The 24,801-nt window shown below is 34.1% G+C and overlaps 1 protein-coding gene across 3 annotated transcripts in view; it reads right to left on the bottom strand.

Annotated features, from left to right (window-relative positions):
• The window catches only part of LOC149420354 (uncharacterized), a 42,551-nt gene extending 18,718 nt beyond the window's left edge, over nucleotides 1–23,833 (bottom strand). For all 3 annotated transcript variants that reach the window (XM_089636637.1, XM_089636635.1, XM_089636636.1), the window contains exons 1-3: nucleotides 23,628–23,833; nucleotides 23,269–23,362; nucleotides 15,400–16,702 (exon numbers count right to left, since the gene is read on the bottom strand). In XM_089636637.1, the coding sequence (XP_089492763.1) occupies nucleotides 15,400–15,552 (153 nt within the window). In that variant the 5' untranslated portion in view covers nucleotides 15,553–16,702; nucleotides 23,269–23,362; nucleotides 23,628–23,833. The remainder of the gene's footprint in view (nucleotides 1–15,399; nucleotides 16,703–23,268; nucleotides 23,363–23,627) is intronic.
• Between the last annotated feature and the right edge of the window lie 968 nt (nucleotides 23,834–24,801).

The following is a 24,801-nucleotide window of genomic DNA, read 5'->3' as shown; positions in this document are numbered from 1 at the left end:
AAAAAGACTATTGCTTTGTAACCTGAATGAACTTTATGCTACCTTCAAGTTTGAATACCCTGCTTCAAAAATTGGGATTTCGAAATTTTGTTGGTTGCGTCCCAAATGGTGTGTGCCAGTAGGTTCTCCAGGCTCTCATTCTGTCTGCGTTTGTGCAATTCATCAAAATGTAGTGTTGCTTCTTAATGCTTGTGACAGTGAAGAAACGTACAATGATTTAATGGACTACTTAGTGTGCTCAAAGAACAATAGAGACTGTATGCTTCGACATTGCGATAAGTGTTCAACATCTAGTGAAAATCTTAAGAAACATTTGTTAGAAAAATTTGAAGAATGGGACCAAGAAGATGAAATTACATACAGTGCATGGGTAACTACTGATAGAACACAGCAGGTTTCAGTTACAGTTCCCTTTCATGAATATGTAGAACATCTTGTGAAGAGTCTTGTAAAACTTCTTCCTCATTCTTTTATAACAAAGTCTCAATCAAAATATCTCAAAGAGTCCCTAAAAGCACAGCTTCAGATAAATGAAGCTGTTGTGTTATTAGACTTCAGTGAAAACTTCTCCTATGTTATCCAGAATGAAGTCCAGGGTTACCACTGGACGCAAGACAGTTATTCACTCCACCCAGTGGTAATTTACACTTGTGAAGAGCCTGGCAAAGATCTCACAGTGTCAAGCTTGTGTGTAATTTCAGATGACTTGGAACATGATGTAAGTTTCGTTTACGAAACTCAAAAAATTGTTGCTCAATTTTTAAATCAAAAATTTCCCCAAATTCAAAGTGTTCATTATTTTACTGATGGTTGCGCAGCGCAATATAAAAACTGCAAAAACTTTTTAAATCTGTGTCACCATCAAAAAGACTTCAACTTGAAAGCATGTTGGTCGTTTTTTGCTACGAGTCATGGGAAATCTCCCTGTGATGGAATAGGTGGAACAGTAAAACGTCTTCTAACTAGAGAAAGTTTGCAACTTGGCCCTGGCAACACTATCACAACTGTAGACAAAACTTTTAAGTTTTGTCAGTCGAGAGTAGAAAATATATATTTTTACTTGCTGAGAAAAGAAAGCTTATTCACTTGCAGGCAACAATTACAGCAGCGTTTTTCACAAGCTAAAACAATACCAGGCACTCGAGGTTTCCACTGCTTTGTTCCTCTGTCTGAAAATGAAGTTGGCACAAAAAGGATAAGTTCAGATTCAGATTATGCTTTGATTTTTAACTTCAGTGGGGAACGAAATCGCTCTGAGCAACTAAGTATGGTACAAATTTGTACAAACTCTTATGTAGCTTGCGTATATGACAACCATTGGTTTTTTGGACTTGTGGTTTCCAAAGATGAAGACGAGTGTGATGTATCAATCAAGTTTATGCATCCTTTTGGCCCAGCTCCATCCTTTTACTGGCCACATCAAAAAGAAGATATTTTTTTGTTCCACTACAAAATATTTTTAATATCGTTGACCCTCCCACAACAAAAGGTTCAGGAAGAGCTTACTACTTTCTTGAAAAAGACGTTCATCATGCTGATCAAAAGTTCAACCATCTTATGGGTCAGATCAAGAATAAAAGTAAAAAATGAACTTGAACATTTATTTGTAAACAATATTATTGTAATGTACTTTCATTTAACCTAATCCTACATTGCCTGTTTTATTTTTATTGTATTTGTTTTTTAAAGAGTTAACTTTGTATTGAAAAGAGTTAAAAAGTTGATCTTGTTATAAAATATTGCTATGGTGTATGCATTCAGGGTAAGGAACAAGGTACATTATTTTGTTGGTGCCTTAAGCTTACATTGCAAGCTTACCAGCATGTTGTAAAGGACCGAATAAGTTTGACTTTTTTTATTTGCAAATACAGTATCTAGATTTTAAAAAACTTGGAACAATTCTGTATGATTAAGATTTCTCATTTTAAAAACGTTTCTACACTGTGAAGCACACAAAATACCAGGAGTTTTATTTTTTTAGGTTGTACTATGTTTATTGTAGATAAGAATAAAAAAAAAATTACAAAAAGTTTGAAAAAATTTTAAAATGGATTTTATTTATTGAAGCAAGTAAAATGCCATGAATTTTATTTTTGTATGTGATTCTATGCTATTTGTAGATATGAATAAAAAAAATTACTTCATTAACACTGTACCTTCCCGAGATATTGCTTTTTTGTAAAGTACCTTTTCCGTCCCAAAAATTACTTAAAAAATTACTTTTGGTAATTTTTTAAAGTCAAGTAGATAAATGTAAAGGGTTTATTTATTTTTTTCTGCAATCAGCATAGTTTTCTTGATAATATTGAAAATTTTCATTGCATTTGCACTATAAATGACAAAGATACAATTTTTTTTCATTGAAGGTACAAGCTCTTCCGGAGTGCTCGGAATATGTAAAAACGCTTATTTTGCCCAAACTTCAACTGCCCATAAAAAAAAAACGAGTTGAGGTAGGAAGGTAAAATTTGGTATATTTTCTTATCTATATGGAAGGATTAAAAATTTAAAGTTTCATCAAAATCTGAGATGGTGGGTGACAAATCCAAAATTTTCTGGGTGATTTGGTGCGGATTGACCCTCAACCGAACCCCTGGGGTTCGATCGAACCCAGGTTAAGAACCACTGTTCTAATAGGTCCGAATGGTCGAGTGGTTTGCCTTGTCTTGCCTGTCCAGGCAAGACAAGAGATCCGATCCTAGGTACAATTCCTAGTTGTGACCGTTATCTTTTATTATTGATTTATTATTTTACTTTTATTATAAATATTTAAAATAAAGACAAATATTCCCGGGTTATGAATGACCTGACAATATTTGAAAATCTCCTACTACCACCACAGTAAGCGGAAAATGTTTGTGTTTTGATGGAAGACTAGCCGAGAAATTGAACACACTATGCCTGGGTGGGACCCAAACGCGATGTCAACTCCACCCACCGGTCGTATAAGTCATACATTGCAAGTTATATTATACCAGAGATGTGCTTTATTTCAAATAAATCCATTTCAAATGGAAATGCAAAATGCAAAATGGGTATTTTCCATTTTGCATTTTAAATGCTTTTCTAAAAACCATCTTGCATTTTGCATTTTAAATGCTTTTCTCAATGCATTTTCCATTTTAAATGCTTTTTTGCAACATTCTTCCTGTTAACTCCATTCATCTTTTCATCATAGGCCCAGTATATCAGTTGGTCCTCAACCTCGCTTTGAAGAGATCATTTTTTACGTCTGTCAAGTTGATACCTGGTAGGAGCCCTGGCAATTAAGTGATGCCATTAAAAAAATACAGATTCAAATAGTGAACACGGGGGTATGACACTGTAATATTAAATTTTAGATAGCAGTTTCTATTTTTTTAACATTAGTCCCGCGCAAATTTTTTGTGTTTTCAATGGTTTCATAATCTGTGATCGTGGTGTTTTTGCATTTTAAAATCATGTAAGTACTGTAATTAATATTATTATATCTCATATCGAAATATCTACCTATGCACGCTTCCTAAAGAAAACCAATATATTATGCTAGAATTGTAGAATGCTATGTTAGTATATTCAGTAGTTTAAGAATATACAAGTGAAGATGGATTTAGATGGATAATTTGTATGGTATTGCTTATCTTATTTCATTATATAAATATATGTACGAACTGCACTTTAACCAAATATATTTTGTTATTTGAGAGATATCAATACATTACCACAAATATGAAGTATTTGCTTCAAATATGTTACCATCATTGGCAGCATTGAGAATGGAAATGTTTCCGCCACTTACTCAACTTGTTCAAAGGTTTTAAAAGGAAGCATGGTCGCTACTACAAGTACAATTTGCGCTACAGTGTCGCATCCATTTTTTAAAATGAAGCACACACCTAAAGAACAGAAGGACAGAGTCCGTTCAGTGTTTTTACTACAAATAAGGAAATTAAAAGAACATACCAAAAATGTTATGTAAATCCACAAAGTGGAACTAATAGTACAAGATGAAACTTATTTTTTTCGAAGATAATGAAGATTCATCTGATTCTTCCGCGGCAACAGCAGGAACTCCAGATTTAGAAGCCTTGCAATACCTTCAAGACAAAAGAACCGATTTTGAAATTTTTCATGACTACTCTACTGTTAGGCACATGTTCATCAAATGCAATACTTGTCTTCCGATTTCAGCACCAGTTGAATGTCTCTTTTCAAATGGAGGTACAATCATGAGACCTTATAGAAGAAAGATGGGTGATGATGTTTTTGAGAAGCTCGTACTTCTAAAATCAAATAATGGCTAAGGCTACATAATACCTACATAATAAAGAAAATATATATATTGGTTTTCTCAAAGTTGTATTATATTATCTGTGGGTTTTCTAGTGCGCCTGCTTGGAGTTTTCTGTGACAATCTATGGTCAAATAATGGGTGCGCACTAGAAAACAACATTTTATATTGTCTGATTGTCTCACTATCCTGTATTTCTTTATTGTTCACTAGTGGATGTCCCCTCACTAGAGAGTTACTACACAAATGATGATGGCCCTAGGAAAAAATCATTAAAAATGACAATATTTAGATTCTATTATATTCCACTCAAATTCAATTGTTTTTTACACAGTACATATCAGTATGTATGATTTGTTATTCCATAAGTTGTTCTACATTGATGTCCATTATTAAATGACAAAGTTGTTTAAAATTTCAATAATTATTTTAAACCTGAGAAACCATTTTGCATTTTCAATGCATTTTGAAAATAGGTATTTTGCATTTTGCATTTGAAATGCTTTTCTAAAAACCATTTTGCATTTTGCATTTTCAAATGGAAAAGTTTTGACCCATTTCCATTTTGCATTTCAAATGGTTTTGGGTACCCATTTTGCACATCTCTGTATTATACTATATTTTATAGGGAATATTTCACGTTGCCCTTTTCCAAAGTTATAATCGGCCATTAAATGCTGTACGCAAGCAATGCATTTTTGTGAGTTGGTACTGTACGTACAAATATCGCAGGACCAAAAAATGGTGACCGCATAACTTATCAAAATGACAAATCAACACACCTTTAAAAAGCGATATGTCATCAAAAGTAATGAAACCAAAACTAAGTTAAATAGGTTGCGTAGGTCAGGTTTATATGTTGTTCTTTTCATCGATTTTAATGACTTTATATCAATTTCAAAGGTGTGTTGAATTTTCATTGTGTCATCATGAAAAAATATACCAGTTAGGTTCCATTATATTATGTGCATTAATAATTACTAGCTAACGTGTACGCGGCGTTGTTGGGGGTTATCCTTAGGAGATATACATAAACCATCCTGGACTTTTCTGTAGGCCTTTTTAAGATATACAATTCCGTAGTACGTTATTTTTATGTATCTTATAAGGCTTAGCCAGCGTTAGCAATGTAGTGCTCGAAAAAACATTTTTACGACTTGATTATAAAACATCAACTTTTCTCTACTTTCTATAAATACAATATTCATGTATTATACATGTAAACCTTCCGAAAAAAAATCTCTAAATGATAGTGAAAACCCTATCAATATCCGTTACGTAGTTTAGAAGAACTAAGCGGACAAACAGACAGACGCGGATAGCGACTCTATTTTATACTACAGGGTTTTCCAATAAGAGGTGTTATTTTGATATTCAATCGTAAAAGATCAATGTTTTCGTTGCTTGTGTGGCACGTAGCGCTGTCTTGTTGAAAGTAAACGTTGTCCAGATCAATACTATCCAATTCCGGCTATAAAAAATCATTAATCATCTCTCGATAGCGATCCACTCACCGTAACTGTTGCTCCAGTCTCATTTTCGAAAAAGTAAGGTCCGATGACTCCGCCGGACCATAAACCGCACCAAACAGTCACACGTTGAGGATAGAAAGGCTTTTCAACAATAACTCTTGGGTTTTCCGAGCCCCAGATGCGACAATTTTCTTGTTGATGAAGCCACCGAGGTGGAAATGGGCCTCATCACTCAAGATGATTTGCATTTGATTCACTCAAGTGAATTTTAATAATTTAATGCGTTGTTGAAGCGTGTATCGTTCCATTTTTATTAATGTTGTGTAGTTTCTACTTGTCAAATGCTAAAAAATGACAGCTTCGAAAGTAACATCTACCGAAATAGCGGGCTATTCAAAATAACCTCTTATTGGAAAACCCTGTATTTAGAGTTAAGAGATTATAAATATTACCTAGTTATTGATTTCAATAGTCAAATCTTGCATCAATGTGCTCTTCAATGTAGTTACATATTATTTATTATAATGTGATGTTTGGCAATAAGTTGGGTTTTAAAGCGATAGATGGCACCAGTCATAAAGCTTACTTCAGATTCGAACAGATGTCGCTAGAGTGTAGCAATTGCCTGTGTGATATTATTGCCGGACAACAAGCTTCTAGAAAGAGAGAATTACCAACCCTCGGGTAATGAACAGTTTACCTAAATCCAGACTAATTTACTGTAACGTAAATAAACGCAATTATAGTAAAAGAACCTTTTACTTTTCACAAGAGTTCCCAACACTAAATCTACAAGAAGCAGATATATAACATATAATAAATATTCTGAAACGTTACAAGCAAACGGCTTCTGACGATCTGACTGTTTCACAGGCGTATTTCTATTCATGTAAATCTCTCAAATGTTTATGATTCACGCATATCAAATGGATAAACACTAAAATATAATGTTGTAAGCAAATATTTTATAACTGACCACTGTGACTAACATGCCAAATTTGTTCATTAAAATTATGCAAAAAACAGGGTCTTCAAAAAAAATTACGACTTTTTCAAAACTTTGCGGCGAAATATTATATTGTGGGTATATAATATATTTATTATTTATTCAGTAAATAGGTACTTGTAGTTCTGTAAACAGCACACTTGACAGTTCGCAACAGTCTGGTCACAACGATCATGCTGCGCTCATGCGCTATGGTGGGAAAAAACCGTGTTAACTAACACGGCTACCATATTGACAGGATGACCGGACATACAAATAAATTTACGATTATATATTTAGATTTTATGATATATTTTTATTTGACGGACGAAATGCAAAGTGGTCGAGTCAAAACAGGACGTCGCGTCGCTACGTTCAATCAATAATGTAGAATGTTTCAAATCACGTTTACGCTTCTCGCTTTACTTGCGGAGAAAATTATGGCGCAGTATTTTTTATTCAGGGTCACCAGGAAAAGCTTGAAAATTGTTAAATATGATTTTAGTTGTTAGGTTACCTTTATCTGCATAATATTCTACCACGAACCTTTTTTTAAGTGATGCTGAAGATGAGTTCAAATGCCCGCGGTACGGGTTGCTTTGGCATTTTCAATTTGGGATTTTTTTGTAGAGGATGGGGAAACGGTCCCGGGACTTGGGAAAGTTGCCTGAACCCAATAATTTTACTAAAAGTATATTTAATTTTAAAGTCAATAATTTAACCGCCCTGACTCGAAGTTCATTGCATTACACACCGGACAACACCGATCTAGTTATATACGGATAATAATTGCATTGGGTGAATATTCACCGCGGTTCGGGACTAGAATTTATCAGTTCTCATCCTCTGTTCAAGCTATTCTAAGCAACAATCTTTCAAACACCTGCACAAAGAACTTATCTACTTTCACTAACTTTCCTAAGTGCCCTCTACTTCAGTACATACTCAGATATCCCAATTTGGCCAAATATGGTTAATTTTGGACACCCAAGAAAAACAAAACAAAAAAATCCATCACGTATCTAAAAGTCATCCTGAAAAATAAAATCCATATCCGGAATTCATTTTTCAGTACCAAATAATAAGATTTTATGTATTGTTCGTTATGCATTGTACCTACAGCCTACAGCAAAACCAAATGCACCGCAAGTCGATTTTGTTTACAGTTGTTGGTTTTACTTAGAAACTCGTTAATGATATTTTAATTAGGGTTTCCAGTCATTTTTTACCATGCTTGTTCACCTTTTAACATTTTTTTTACAAATGTTAAATTCATAGTTAAAATAATTTTCAAAGTGTGCAAAGCCCGCCAAAACGACCGAAATGTAACGGGGTACGCGTGACATCATACGTACCTCGGTTTTGTCGGTTAACAAACAGTAAGGTCAATCCCATTCGCGTCAGTATGAAAACAAAAAACTCAATTTAAATATTTAGAAAGATATCCAAAAAACATTCATTCTTTTGAAATAATTTGTAAACCGCAGTAGTGATCCGTGCGCGGATATACGCAGCGTAACTCGGCACAAAATTGTTTGCATTCTTAAGACGAGACAATACCCTAAAATAAAGCCAGAATCTTAACGACGTAAGTGAAGCAGTTGTGCACAAAAATATGCGACGCGTGTCCCTGATATATTTGACAGACTTGCGGTTGAGTTTGCCCTATCAAATCTCTAAATAAAGTGGGAATCTTAAGTAATGAAAACAATATTCGGCACACGGCTTGAAAATCGATCTTTCCGTGCGGTTTATTTAATAATTTCTGATGAACGAATTACTAAAATCTCAAATGTTTCTAGAGGGATCCCTCGGGAAGTTACTAATTCATCGTCTAGAAATATAAAATCTGGTACTTACCACTTATTTTGTAGTTGAAAAACGTTTTATAAAATTTTCAAACCGTTTTACATAAAATATTTAAATTGGTAAGGTCATGTTTTTATTAATCTTAAATATAAATTACTTGCATCTGTAGGGATCCCTCTAGAAATATTTGTGATTTTAGTAATACGTTCATCAGAAATAATTAAAATATGAGCGTCGAGCAAAACCCCCGTTATTAGAGTCATGTCGCCTTAATGCACACGGCCGGCCAACCCGTGAGGTAGGGGTTTAAATGCTGTCGGAACCCGCCGACCAATCACAGGGCGTTTGAGTTATAATCTGTAAGAATATATACGTTTTAAGCCATTTTATTTTCTTATTAGGACAAGAACGAAGATTTCTTTCGAAATTCGTACAAGTGCGTTTTATTTAATATTCCATGAACAGGTCCGATTGATTTCACGAAATAGAACAGCGTTCCGGTTTGATTTGATTAAATTCAAGTAAGTAGCTACCTACCTACTCTATTTTACTCATTTCTCACATTCACATAATATTATATAAGATTCTCCGTTAAAGGTAACATTCTACCTCATCTTATAACAACTGAGAGCAGATTTTTGACAGGTTTTGAAAGTGTTGATTTCTAACTATCCATGTAGTAATGTCTGCTTATTTGCATAGATGTAATAATATAAAAGTACATGGTACACCCGCGCATTTAAAAGTCAGGGCATCGAGCTGGGTAGATTTGCAAATGCACAAATAATATACGTCATTAATTTACCAAGCCTGCATCATAACATTCGCCTGGATGATGTTTATAAGAAAAAAATAGAAATGAGGGAATAAATAAAACCATTGTTTTCTACTTTCGCTATAAACTTGGTAGTTAAAGGCAATGTTTCGATATTAAATCTGTTGTTGTTTTATCCGTCTTCCACATTGAAGTGGTGAACACACTTTGCAGTGAATCAGCAGGTTGCGGTTTCGATGTTTTTTAAACAAAATTTAACACAGGTACAAACGTAGGTCCCTGTGTTTTTTTTATGTTGATTGCAAAGTTTGGTGAACCTTACAAATTGTATTCCAAAGTGGGTCCGTATTTTGTGATGTTGATTCTCAGGTTGGTAATCGTCATAGTTAAGATCATAATATTTATAGACTAGACTAAATATAATAACGAGTCAGAAAGATCTCCCGACTTAAGTGATGCGTAAGCAATGTAATCGTGATGCACATTATTAATTAATGGATATTTAGATGGTTTAAACAAGTAGGTACTTACAGCAGAAAAATGAAGTAGTATCTGGATAAAATATGACAAGGAAGATGATGTAAGAAGGAGTCAGAGACATCCCAGGAAGACCCGATCAAAACCCGACGAGTTTTTTCACAGAATTTCAATAGTTCTTATAATTTCAAAGTTCTGTGAAAGTTTGATTCAAGTTCTGATAATATTTCATCGTGGACCGGTTGTTTGACAGTACTTGGATAGTAACAGAAGATGAAAAGGACTTTCTTAGAACTTGGATATTAACTTTGAAAGTTGATAAATTGTTCAAAATTCTGTAAAACAACCCTAGTATCTACCACGGATGAAACCATCAAATAACCGCCTATTTATACTAAGTAGCCATACACAACATATTAGGTAACTCTTTGCACATTTTTCACACTAAAAAACAAGAATTTATTCCAACAACTTATTTGACAGTGCCCCTGTACAAGAGTATTAAACTGTGTAAAATTTGAGTCAATTCCAAATCGGAAACGCCTACTCAATACCAGAGAAACGAGGAACGGCTGTTCAGCAGATGAGTACCTATAATAATATATATACTATAAACACCACAGTTTTGTGCGGAGTACCGACTAATGTGTATGGATGTGAGCGAAGCGAGTTTTCATTGAGGAACGCACCATTTAGCACACTTTATGTGTCAAAACTACTTCAGCTATGTTGGTTTTGGCAGTAACTCAGATTTTTTTAAATCTTTTAAGTGATGTAACTTGGAATCATAATATTTAAATATAAATGACGGAAACATGGCGGTAACAAGTAAATAGGTAGGATTCTAAAATACATATTGTATTACATTACTTAGAAACTATCTCTAAATAGTATAAAACAAAGTTAGTTAAGCTATCCGCGTCTGTCTGTTTGTATGCTTAATAGGGTTTATACTATCATTTTATAAATATAATACATGCATATTATATTTACTAGCTGTACCCCGCCACACGTTGCTGTCGCTCAGTATGTCAGTGTAGACAGTAAATAAATATAAATAGCGCGTCTTGCTTTAACGTCAAACAGATGGGGCTGTTTCTCTTTTTTTAGTATTACAACAGATAACGCTGTTCTTTTTAAAGAAGCTTGTTTTTACCTCTTACAGGTGACATTTATATAAAATAGGTATATAAAAACACATATTACGCGTATTCGAATGTAACGTTGTGTCGAAATATCAAAGCAATCTTCACCAATTGAAGTTTTAAGATTTTGAACAAACAAACATTTACATTTTTATTTATATTTATTTATTACACGCCCTAGTGGGCTTTTCTTTAAAAAAAATTACAAGCATTTTGTATCAGAGTAAACACTTAAAAATTAATATACTTATAACTTAATACACTTATAAATTCAATCCTCACGCATATAATTGAATTTAAAAGATTCAAAAAAACAAAATGGTATAAGCGGAGAAGTTATAAGGGTACATAGGTCTAGATGTGTCTAGAAGAATAAAGGTGATAGAATATACAATATTTATACTGATTAGTTTTAAGATGAAATATATCACCCAGATCAGAATTTTGGTAAGCTAGTGTCCTATATAGATAGATAGTAGAGAAAATTCGATGTTTTAAATCAAGTTGTAAAAAATATTTTCGGGCGTTTACATTGCTAACGCTGGCTAAACCTTATGAAATACATCAAAATAATGTTCTACGGAATTGTATATATCTTAAAAAGGCCTATAGAAAACCTCCGCGGTGGTATGTCTACCTCCTAAGGATAGTGGAGTTCTACAAAATAAACTCAAAACAAATTTTATAAGAAAATAAATAATACTAATAGGTAAAACTACCTATATTAGGTTATTACCTACATACTCTTATTTATTAGAACTTGATTTTGCAGGAAACATAGGAAGAGAGTATACTCCCACGAAACGATTTTAATTCCAAGTTGGTACCCACTCAAAAGTTTAAGCATATGTGTATTTGAAATGAAAATTTCTAAATTTAAATCTCTTTGAAAGGAAATCTATAAAAAATGTATTTGTCAGGAAAGCAGAGCTGCAATGATTTTTGTTATATTAATTATAGCTTAGGTCTTTGATTGAATATTTCATAATATTTTTACAAGAATTTGGCCGCTATTGGAAGGCCGTTTTTGTACAATGGGCATAGGTTACGATACGTGGTAAACATAAACAATAAGTACCTACTTACACATAACCTAAAAATTTTCATTTGCGATAACGTGAATTTTCACGCGAACTTCACTATTTTCGGGCAAATAACGCGAATTTTGTGTACTTTTTACTTGTCATTCATTTAACGATTTTGTTTTAAAAAAAATTTAAGAAAAACCTTCCGCCCACTTTTTGGTGCAAAACACTAAAAAGTTTACATAACTTCACTTTTTGTGAAATACCACCGTTTTGCTAAAAAATATATACTTTCTGTCGTCATTTTAAGGTCAATAATCGAGTCTTTTTATAAGCCCAGAAAAAAGTAATGTATAGGCCTATGAAAACTGCTTTAAAGTTCAAAATCTCCTACTTACGAACCCATTTTCGGTTATGATTTTACTGTATAATGTGGCAAATTAAGTTATTTATAAAATGTAGGAAAAAAAAAATTATGCCTGAACATCCACAAAATAAAATAAAAGGCACATTTTGGCCATGTTTTTTCTTGCATAAATCAAAACAGGCGGATGGTGTTAAGCGGGTATTTAAACCTTATCGCCATCTACGTAAGGGTTGTTATTGATAGCGGCTCAATTTAAAATATTACACGACTTAGTGCATCGCCTTAAATGTTATTTTTGCTTAAATTATTTCGAGTATTCGATTATGATGTTATACTGTGACATGCAATTATTGTGTAGGGTATATTTATAGCGTGGATATTAAATAAATAACCAAATAAAATTCGTTGAAAAAAACGCTGAACTTCCTAGTTCCCATCAATACGTCGTTTTACTTCTACAAAATTAATTCACTTGCAACATTTTTCAAATCAATAGATAATGATAATCAATTTCGACACAGACTTCCATAACGACATAAAATATTTAATTGCCTAGTACATTAATTCAAAGTAAGTTGGTGGTACAGTCACAGGTACAGATGACATTAGCCAATATTATGGCCCGATCTCTTAGCCAACATTTCAGTGTCACTCCCACCTGGAACACGACTTCACTACAGCGCACCGTGCTCCGCGCATATTAACTACTATAATAGGTTCATACATATATTATAGACTACTATTCTAGTAATAGTCTAGTAGATTATGGTACAGCGCGTATAGCACAATGCAAACGACCAACACTCTTAACATCGTCATCTATACCCATCGGAATTACATACTATATAAATCTTTTACTAAAAGGCAGAGGAGGTCGCTTCGATTCTACTGGGAAAAGGGCCAAGTTCATATCCGGAAGTAGGCACACTTTCTCTGTCAAATCCACTTTGCAATCTAGGATTGAACATTGAATACACACGGTTTCACGGTTGAGAGCTAGTGAGGTCTGTCAGTTCGTCAGGCGAAGCTTAATGCTAAAGCACTATTTTGATTAATCTTTATAACGAATTGGTGTACATTATGAATACCAAAAAATATGCCTTAGATAAATGGAAGGTTTTCCTATCGTTTCGCTCGAGTAGAATACAAATAAAATAATATATTACTCAATAAAAAATATAAATGTAAACTACTAAAAAATATATTTTTGCAATAGAAATGTATGAATGCGTAAACAAACAACTTAAAAAAATACAGCATTATAGCTAAGATTATCTGTAACAGTTTCACTTGATTAACTTTTCTGCTTTTATAAAATTATTTACAAAATAAATAAAAACCAGTTTTGTGCTTGAAATCGAACGTTTCTAAAGCGATTTTAATGCTTATTACCTACAATAAAAGGATACCAAGAATATACACATTTTCCTCTTTAACAAATCTTGCACCAAATTATTGGAAAATTCTCATACACAAATGTACCTTTTTAAATCTTAGTCCTCGTGGAGAAAAATCACAATATATTGATATTGAAATAGACGTAAACGGTCTAGTTTTGGGTAAATACAATATTTCGCAACACATCTCGCTCAAGGTGAAACATTTTTTAGTGCATTAGCGTTTCATGTATAAGTCAATGAACAAAGTTTTTAATAATAATTACCTACTGCTGTCAATATTTTTATATAGAAGAATTCATTATGAAGTTATGTTTTCTTCGCAGTCATCTGCCATCAATTCTTTATATTGGGAGTAAAACATCGATTCTTTAATCAAATAATTCCCTAAAAAAGTGTCGCCAATGGTCGCTATTGTTGCAACGGTAGTTGTCACCGCAGTTGGCAGTTGTAGATAGTTGATTTATGGTTGTCACTGTCAAAAAATGCACTGAGAGCTTTTTATGTCCAATGTGAACAGCCGTAATAGAATAGTAGCGATTAAAGGGGGTAGGTCATTGACTAAATAAGACACATCAATGGGTAGGTACTTACATAAAATCGTGCGCGAAAAAATCACGAGAGTAAAACATATGTATCATGTGGGTAAATTAAGTACCAGATTATGCAAGCAGATGTTGCCTCTCATACCTCGGAAAGTGAAATTACATTCCTTGGGAGCATTATGAGCAATTATTGTGGAGGTATTTTCCCACCTAATTATAGATTAACTATTAACGTATAACATGATATGCAGATATACCTACCTACCTACTTACATATCTTATAATACCGTAATCAACACGTTTTACATCTACCTAAATAACTTTCACCGTTATTCATGATTCATGATCATGATATTGGCTTTGTTTACATCATTTGTTTACTTGATCTGCCCTGCCTGATATAGTGCATAAACAGGTTGGTTAGATAACCACGAATCATGTAAATGTAAATAACTAACGATAGAAGATCCATTGGTAGCAAAACAATCGAGGGGTAAAATAACACATATGGATGTGGAAGATAGAAGAAGGAATCCAAATGTCAGGACCGAGTCCTCGCGGCCAAGTTTAATTGGGACTACTTGACATTTGGTCGACAATTTGCATTACCTGCAGGGCCGCCACACGCAATATCCACAAGGGCTGTAAGGTCAAATTTCAAATCTCCTTTTATGCGAGTACCTACCTCCTATGTATATTGTATGTTTTGATGTTGTTCCGTCAGACCAACATCAGAGAAAAAAAACCTATCTCCCTCTTCTACGTAAAAACTGTTAAACTTATGTATTTTCTTGTTTCACATAACAAACATAGTATTATGAAACTTAATTTTTCTTTAATGTCATACGGCTAGCTGCTAACTGCGATAAGTCCAGGGGCCCTTCCTTTTGAGAAGCTTTATATTGATTAAAAAATTGTTAGATGAACGTATATAGCTGTCATAACTCATAACTATGTTCGTGATAACATTACAGGGACGGCCATCGCCACACCGAAAACCAAGGTGCGACCAGTTGAGTATTTACACCAAACATTCAATGCCTATTATTGACATATACCTACTTATTTGTAAAAATCTGTACATGGTCGCATGCATAACCGAAGGAAAATGAATATGAATCGTGTTGCTAACCTGGTGCGGATGGTTGAAGTGTTGGTGATGTGACTGCGGCCTCACGAAGCTCCTCTCCCTCATGATGGTCCCCTGCGCAGGCATATCCTGCATCCTAAAGCTGCGCTGGATCGAGGCGCCACCACCTCCACCCCCTTGTTCAGAATTCATCATGACCCTCTCGTCTCACAATATCCTCGCCTCAAATCGCTTTTCCGCACACTTTCCAATGTGCAATCCGTATAAATAACGGAAAATGCACAAGCAATGTAGAGGTTTTTAATGTTGTCTTAATTTCTCAATTTACAGCACGCACGATCTCGACAGATCTGTCGGATTTCAAGTTGAATCCAGTTAGAAAAACGCAATATTAAATGCAGATTAAATATTGCTTTGTTTGCCGTGTTTTCTCCTTCACTACAGGCGTGCAGGTTTCCACAAAGTTCAAAGGGATGTTAAGTTCCTACTTCGGTAATTGATAGGTAAATTTCGTAGATGACAATTTTATTTTACGCTGGCAACTTCGCAAGATCTCTTCGTTGTCTGACAACAAAAGTGGCGGGAAACTTCGGTAAACTTGACGACACTGATATAACTTTTGGATTGAAAAACCGGCGCTGGCACTTTGATAACGAAATTTGCATTAAATTTCGCCCGTTACGTGTTTGGCTACGAAGATTCTGCGCCGTCCGTACCGTCACGCCTTGCAATCGGGCACGAATATCACTTCTTACTAATCATTAATTACCATATTAATCACTTTCAGGTTTTTGAGCGGACGAAACAAGATCGAAGCTATTCGTGCGCGGATTAACGACAATAATCACTAAAAAAACTAATTCACACTAATACGAAAAAATAATAACTATTGGACTACTTTTTAGGCACTAGACTTTGACTAGTATTTGTTAAGAGACGTTAATATTACTATTACTAAATTAGCAAAAAAATAGCAGCACTTATAAACAAATCAGACACTTGTGTGGAAGAAAATTCCACAGCTTTAGCACTAATCACCACACCGGTATGTTTTTGGCGCGTTTGAATGTCCGCATGAAGTATTTTTTTAATATGAATTATTATTCTTAAATCTTCACCGTTGCACTTAGTTCAGCACGTTATCTACGAGTCGGCGAGTATTTGTCGCCTCGTTAGACGGTCGCTGCTTGCGGGGCCGCTAATTGATACCTATTCGTCAACCGATGAGCTGGCACTGTCACCTTCAGTGTTTGCTGAGCACGTACTGTGATCCGCGTATCTCTCGCTGCATCTTCTACAGCCTTGCAGCAGAATGCAAGCGATGGGCGGCACATGTATTCTTCACCTAAAATAAATAACAATACAGATCAGAAGATATAATATTATATTGTGATTTCAAATAAATAAATTAACATAACAGCTTATGATTGCACAGCAGACCACCGGTTATCCGGGTACCTAAACAATATTAGAAGTTTTTGCGTTGAGTTATGCTGCTGAGAGTTTCGTTGTAACATATATTTCTGTCGCAAGCGATATTTATGAGATAATAGAGTTGATTAAAACGAAACGACATGCTTATAATAAAATTATAAATATTTTAAGTAAAATTTCAAAATGTCTCAACAATAATACCTATGGCATAAAATCTCATGATCATCATGAAAAATTCATCTAACACTCATCTGACTTTGACAAATTGTTCCATTTTGTTAAAAAAAATGTATTTTTTTCCTTTATTAACGACACAGATTATATTGTGGAAAGCTGTGCAGCAAAATTAATAATTTAGTATACCTACTAATAAAAAGAGCCAGTATTTCAATAAACCTACTCAGTAGTGTCATCAGTCGGCTTATCTTGTCAGGGTTCTTACTAGAGAGCAACTTGACGAACGCAAATATTATATATATTATATACTGAATTACCGGCCCTAAGTTATTCAATAAAAGGTCAGCCCTACAAGTTATTATACAGTACAGCGACCTTGATTAGACCAGATGTGTAGATGGGAAAATTAAAGCGTAATTTAAATGTTATAATGTGCATTATTTGTCTTCACAGAGAACCAGGCTGGCAAAATTGCGGATAAAAAACAATGTACGTAATCTAACGGATATTGTCTGTGTGAATGTTTTTCGCTGAAAGCCAAAGTAATCGAGACATCACTGTAGTTATTTTAATTTGTGCAAGGATGAATCAAACGTTAAATGCGGGGTTGACTTCAGACAAAGGAAAAAGCCTTCGGTAAATCGGAGCTCCAAAATAATATTTAAATACGGACGTGATAATGAGACGGAGAAAAATTAAACACTGAAATACTGAAGAAATTCAATCGAATTGACTCTCCTCAAGTTAGTTTTAAAATGTCAATCGTAAAAAAATGTTTAACAAAAAGGATCATTTTTATATAGTGAAAAGCCCGTGAAAAATCGTGGGATATTATAAATTATAATTGTAGGATTTGTGAAGCTGAAAGTATTTACGACTATAAAATATTTGCCTCGTCATTCAAAATGCCTTCATACCTTTCAAAATTAAAATTGGGAATTTTATTTACAATATAATCTAACAATTGATAAATTAAAAAGATGTCAGTAATTAACCTTTTTAATGAACACCTTTAGAAAACTTGGAAAACCATCCGTCAAAAAATTAAACAAAAGAAATAGTCAACATTTCAGATGTAAAATTATTACTAAAAAAATTTTACAATAAAATAACGTTTGTAAGGTTCCGTGTCAATTTAAATATAAATCTAAGTAAGTAAATTATTTAAATAACCCAAGCTAAGAACCTAATTAACCGATTATGTGCATGTTTTTCCATCTCCAGTTATTTCAATAATTTCTCGTATTTAGAAATAAGCGGATTACGGAAATTTTACCGTTAATTTTTCTTAACCAATTGAAAATGCATACTAGAGATAGAATCGCATCCATAAGTAGTCGTCTTCTGCCATCATTAAGTTTACCGTTTATATTCAATAATCAAATGACGAAATGGAGTGTGACGCCTGATCGACCATGAAAACCGGTCAAAGCAAATATTAATCCACAAACATCATTCTCATTTTCAATTAGGCAATACTTAATTTTAACGGAAGCTGGTGAATGAAACGCGCGTTGAATAAAGCGGGAAGAGTAAAATATGTTGTGAGATCTCTTTTAGATTAAAACTCTGCCGGATGTACAAAATATATCAGCAAATATCGTGTCTCACTTTAACCTGTTCTGTTTTAGGTAGTAGTAGTTGGTAGGTAGTTACTTTATCATTTCGATCAAATTTTCGTGTGAGCCTTTCTCCTCAAACAATAGGACTGGTACAGCTGCGCGGTCGCGGGTCTCAGGTGCAATAAGATACTTGCATGAGTTTTTTAATTGGCAACAAACACTCTATCAGTAAAGTTGCCGATATATATACATATATAGTTAGATTAAAATAATAGGTAAAATCCCGACTGGTCCGTAAAACCAAATAAAATAAAATAACAATGAAAAATGATGCCAAAAATAACACTCGTATAACAACAAATAACAGTAACAACAAAATAACACAAATCAACCTTATTACTTCATTACTACAAGAAACAGCTCTCTATGTCGGGGAGATGGTAAAATATGCATTAAATTTATGATAAGTTTGAAGGTTAGGAAATAGGCATACATTAGTTATAACCCAAACTAAGAACCTAAAAACTATTTTGCCGATGTTTTACAAAACATCCTACTTAAATGGTTGTTTAGAGTACCTAGTCATTAAGTTGAAATCTTTTTTAAATGGCGCACGTGTGGCAACTTTAAAGAATAAATACATTAGGTAGGTACTCAAATACGTGTTTTAGCTCGTGACGTCACTGTATGAAAACCAAAGCCAATACAGGCTAAGGCGCGCGACGGATTTTAAAGTGTCACGTGGTCAAATCAGTGCCATCAAGCATACTCATTGATACTCGTTGCTACTTCTGGTTTTTTTTACCACAAGTAACATTATTAAGACATTATTAAATAAACTGAGTGATTAGAATATTTTAAACAGTGAAATTACTTAGCGACAACACTGCCTGTAATTTGGTGGTGGCACATCCAGGGCTGTATTCTAGTCCGCCTCGATGAAAACTATTGTTGCTTCCATAATGCGACAATAGCCATTCCAAACAATTTTGTCATCAGAGTTATATTTTTCGCGCCATTTCTTGCTTTAAGATTATCATAAAAACGTATTATTTTCCCCCATATTGGCATAAATAAAGTCCAATTCTTAAAATAAAATAATAATATAAAAAGGCTTGTTTTTTTATGAAAATAATGTCTTCCAACTATGTTTTGAATAATAATTGTAAAATTATGTTCAAGCGTTAGGTTCGTATGCATTGAAAAATAAGCTTAAGGCGATGCACTAGGTCGTGTAATATTTTAAATTGAGCCGCTATCAATAACAACCCTTACGTAGATGGCGACAAGGTTTAAATTCCCGCTTAACACCATCCGCCTGTTTTGATTTATGCAAGAAAAAAACATGGCCAAAATGTGCCTTTTATATTATTTTGTGGATGTTCAGGCATAAATATTTAATTTTTTTTCGATCATTTTATAAATAACTTAATTTGCCACATTATACAATAAAATCATAACCGAAAATGGGTTCATAAGTAGGATATTTTGAACTTTAAAGCAGTTTTCATAGGCCTTATAAATTATTTTTTTCTGGGCTTATAAAAAGACTTAAAAATTTTAAATCTAAAAAATACTCGATTATTTCAAAGGCCAAGATGTATTCTTTTTTTTATTATTAAAAAAAGATACATGATTTACATTACACAATATTGAATATAGTACAGTTATTAATTACATAATATATGTATTTGATGTAACCCCATAAATAAGCAGGGCTTGTGTGTATGGGGGTGTTGTTATATTGGTTTATATTTTTAATATGATTCAGTTCAACTGTTCGGAATACTTTTTAAGGTGGCTTTTGAATTCGTTTATATTTGTATTCATGTTTCTAATTTTTTCTGGTAATGAGTTAAAAAATTTAACTCCGAGATATTCATGGTTGAACTGTCCTATTGTTTTTTTTACATTTACAGTAGGAAGTATGGACGTTTGTCTAAGATTTCTGTTATTTTTAAAGGGTGCAATTTTATTTTGAATATTGTTTTTATAAATTTGTAATGTCGCATGGTAGAAGTATAATGCAAGTATATTAAGTATAATTGTACTCGCAGTATTTAATTAAAGCATCTGAAACATTTCTAGGCGACCAAATTTTCAAACCAAAAACACATGATTTTGCATTGTATAATGTAAGTATGTTAAGTATAATTCTACTCGCAGTATTTAATTAAAGCATCTGAAACATTTCTAGGCGACCAAATTTTCAAACCAAAAACACATGATTTTGCATTACTACGTATGGCATCGCCTTAACTACCTACCTACCTCCCGAAGCCCATTGTCATTGGCTACTTTTAAATCTCCCAAAAACTGATTACAAGAAATTGTTCGCTTCTACGCTTCTAACCTAACTGAAGCCCATGATTGCAATGATCTTTTTTCAAGTGAAACCCTAATATTGACCAACGCTAATATGAACCTTCCATAGTTTATCATGTCCTCTTGTACTTACCTAAAGACTAAGGGAAATTATTAACTTTTTCTTTCTACTTTTAAAAAATATAAAAAAATCAAAAAAAAACTGCGGCCTTAAAAAAGGTTGCCATTACCCTGAAAGTCAAGTAAAAATCCTTCGTCGACCGAAAAAATTAAATAAAAATCATGATGCAAGAGGCTCATTCTATTAGTTATTATTATTAGGTAGCTGCCCGGTAACGATATCACGTACGTAAGAAGAAAGGGGCGGTTGGTAAAAAGACGGCGGAGAAATAATGGAAAGTTAGCCTTCAGATTTACGATTTACAGCTCCGATGGACGCCGACAATAAAACAGGCCTAACCGATTGGGTTTGATGAACGTGCCCGCTATAATAATTAATAACGCCTTCGCCTCCGATGGCTCCATTTCGAAACGACAAAATGAATACTGATCTCGTATCTTGTTTGAATATTGAAAATTTCCGCGGCGGTGCGCAGGCGATGACAAACATTACATAAATATTTGAGGTTCGTCACCGCTGAGCAAATTGGCGAAAAGAGCTGATGCACTCAGAGAACAAGCAAATATAGTATGTCAACAAATTGTAGACAAAAATACAGGGTGTTAAGGGACGTACTTGACTTATTTTAACTTATTATAAGTGATTCCAGACATTATTTGGAGTAAAAAATGTAAATGAAATGTTGGTCTCCGGAAACTTTTTTTGTTTTTCTTTTCTACAAAAACACAGAAAATCAGTAGGAATTGGACAGCTAGGATCGATTTGAGGGGTTAGGAGGTTACTCGGCTGTCTGACCAGTGTCGGCACGTAGATTTTTTTAAATAATTGAAAATTTTGAAAAATCACATTAAAAAAGTCACCGGAGATAAAAATTTCCTTTTCATTTTTTACTCCAAATATTGTCAAGAATCACTGGTTAAATAAAGTAAGTCAAGTACGTCCCTTAACACCCCGTATGGGGCGCTGCGTTCATTTAATTTAAATGGCAACACCAAGATTATTGAAACAAAAAAGTTTCAATAATCTAAAAAAAGCACTATGGTTCAAGTAAATAATATTTTCCACGCAAATATCAAATGGCGTTCAGAAATTATTGGAGGTACTTCCTGTAATAATATCATATTCTAAGGAAATTTATGTTCGAACATGTTGTTATTTTTGGTTTTGGAATATACCTACTTGTCTGAAAAAAATGTACTCACTTCAAATAAGTGCGCACTTTTACACATCAGTTATTTTTTGTTCATCGTCAATATTATGTTAGATTCGGAAGTCAAACATAACCTCACAATTGAATCTACTATTTGTTCTAAAATCGGTGTTGTCATAGTAACGAAGGAAAAAAGTTCAGTTTTATTCATTATTCTTTTGTAGAATTTGTTGACAGACTGTAACATAGAGATAGCGCACGTTTTCTCAGGTGTTCAAATGAGTATTGTAATGAGGCACTTTTGTCTCATATGAGCAAATGCCTATTAACGGTGGCTGAGCGCATTACGTACTACATGAACCTTGGAACTTCAAAGGACAGTGCAAAATATTCTCTAACATGCATTGAATTAACTTATAACGGAAGATCTCGCGACTGCTTGTTGGCGGTATTGCATCTTGTCAATGCGTGCGAGGTGTTAATTCGTTGTTAATTTGTGCATTGTGTCACTGTTACTCTGTCACGGTTTCGATATTTGCGTAACTTTTGTGAGTTCGATGTTTTGTGTTCTTTCCACGGTAGTGACATTTTTTAGCTTGATGGCTATTAGATTATTGTAAACTAAATTGTATTTTTTATTAACTTTCAGGAATCTAATACAATCCTACAAAAATATTAATTAATTTTAAAGTTGACAATTCACCAGTCACCACTGCTTTTTCTTTCTGAGGTTTGGGAGTCAAATAATCCATAGGTAGATACCTATTTGATAGTAATAGAAGTATTATTATTTCACAACGCAACCGATTTCCGGTCGCAATGGAATGTGTACCTAAACAGTTTCAGATAGAAATTGTGAAATTCAGTCAATTACTGTAATTTCATGTATGACACGGGGAAGGTCGCTTCCTTGTTCTATTTTAGTCCAACTGCAAGCAAGCTGCAAACTGTTCTCTACTCTCATCGAAATAATGAAGTGCTAAACAGCGGTTCAGAGACAGATGAAAATTATATTATGACGCGACGAGTAAACCATCAAACAGGTTGTTTACATATTGTGGATGATATCATTATGCAAATATAAATACTTGCAAAATTTTCTAGCGCACATAACAGTGAGAAAAATATTATTAGGTACCTACCTTCAAAGTTTTGTCCATCAGCTGTGACTGCAGTTCAGTTTGTTGTGGATTCCTCGCATTTGTTTATTAACCTTTTCGTTTATTTCGTAAATCACTGAAACGACAAAACAGAGTACGTTAGATTAAACCAAATTGCGGAATTACGACTAAATAATTCCTGAACGAAGTGAGCGGCGAATCGAAAAGCAACCGAAAATAATGTACGCCATACAACCGGGTTCTAAAATTAGCAGAGGAGGAAATAACCCACAGTCAATGTCTGCGCGCGTACTATTGTGTACACAAACTCGGGAAATTCTCGTACAGGCGAGACCTGTTCAAAACTAAACTTAACTTAGGCGAGCAAAGTTCCTACTCACCAGGCTGCGTCGGGCGCTGTCGTATTGTTCGAGATTCTCCCCGCGAGCAGAGGGGTGTTGGGGGTTTTCCTTCCGGTTCCCGAGCGATATTATTTTCTTTAGTTTTCGTAAGTCATGCGTGGGGGAGAATTGGTCGTCTCAGCGGCCGTAGATACCGTGTGGTCGTTCGTGCCTGCCGGTCGGCAGTGCGCACTGCGCAGCGCGCTCCCGCCGCGCCGTTCGGAACACCGCACTCCGCACACTCCCGCCACTCCCGCGCATTCCCCGGCCAATCAGCGTCAGAGGAAAAGCGCGCGGCACTTTTAAAAGTGCATTACCATCGATCACTCATAAACACACCTGTCTCCAATAATAGTCTGTCTCTTTTGATACCTGTTGAAAACTTGCGCTCAAAGTCTTTGGGTGCGTACCCGCGAATTATGCGTCGTTTGAATGTTGCAGTCCAATGCATCTGATTCCTTGTAGCAATTACCGAAGGACCTCTAATGTGGGTGGTTTATTTATGCCTCTAATCAATAAATAAACAAAGTAAATAACCTACCTACATGCTTTCGAAACGATGTTTATATATTAGTTACAATAAAATCAAAGATTTTATGCAAATTATACGAAAATACTTGCTGATCAATACAATACGTAAGTATTTATTGTATCACCGCGTTTCGTCATGCCGCTGAAAATTTGATTTGAAATTGAAACAGTGTTTTTTTGCTCAATTTTTAGTTCATATGTTTTTAATGCATAACTACGCGTGTCAAAGTGTGGTACGCATTTGTAGCAAAATTACAATATTCTGTTTTACTGAAAGTTTCAGGAAAATCCTGAAATCTTAAAATATACAAATGGAAAAAATACTAATTATTTCATTTTATCCATTAAATGACTGAGCGCAGTGAAGTCCTGTTTTAACTCCACCATTATTTATTTCGTCTGTTTATAAATTTTCGCTTCAAGATGTTGGCAGTTGAAATGGTTCAGTTAGCATTCTTTATTCAAATGCAAAAACGTCGTGTTTATTTGGACTTTCTTATTAGTATTTTTCAACATTATGGTACCTACCTGCCTGAAAAATAATTTATTGAGATAATGACGTTTCTTTAAACAAATTGTATGATTCCTCAATTGAATACAATACAATACCAATTTTGGAGACCGAGCTTTTGCAGTAGCAGGC

Source organism: Hesperophylax consimilis, chromosome 10 (genome assembly GCF_061612785.1).
Source record: "Hesperophylax consimilis isolate HC1 chromosome 10, BYU_Hcon_1.0, whole genome shotgun sequence".
Classification (NCBI taxonomy): Eukaryota; Metazoa; Arthropoda; class Insecta; order Trichoptera; family Limnephilidae; genus Hesperophylax; species Hesperophylax consimilis.
This window is presented reverse-complemented; position numbering and strand designations above follow the sequence as displayed.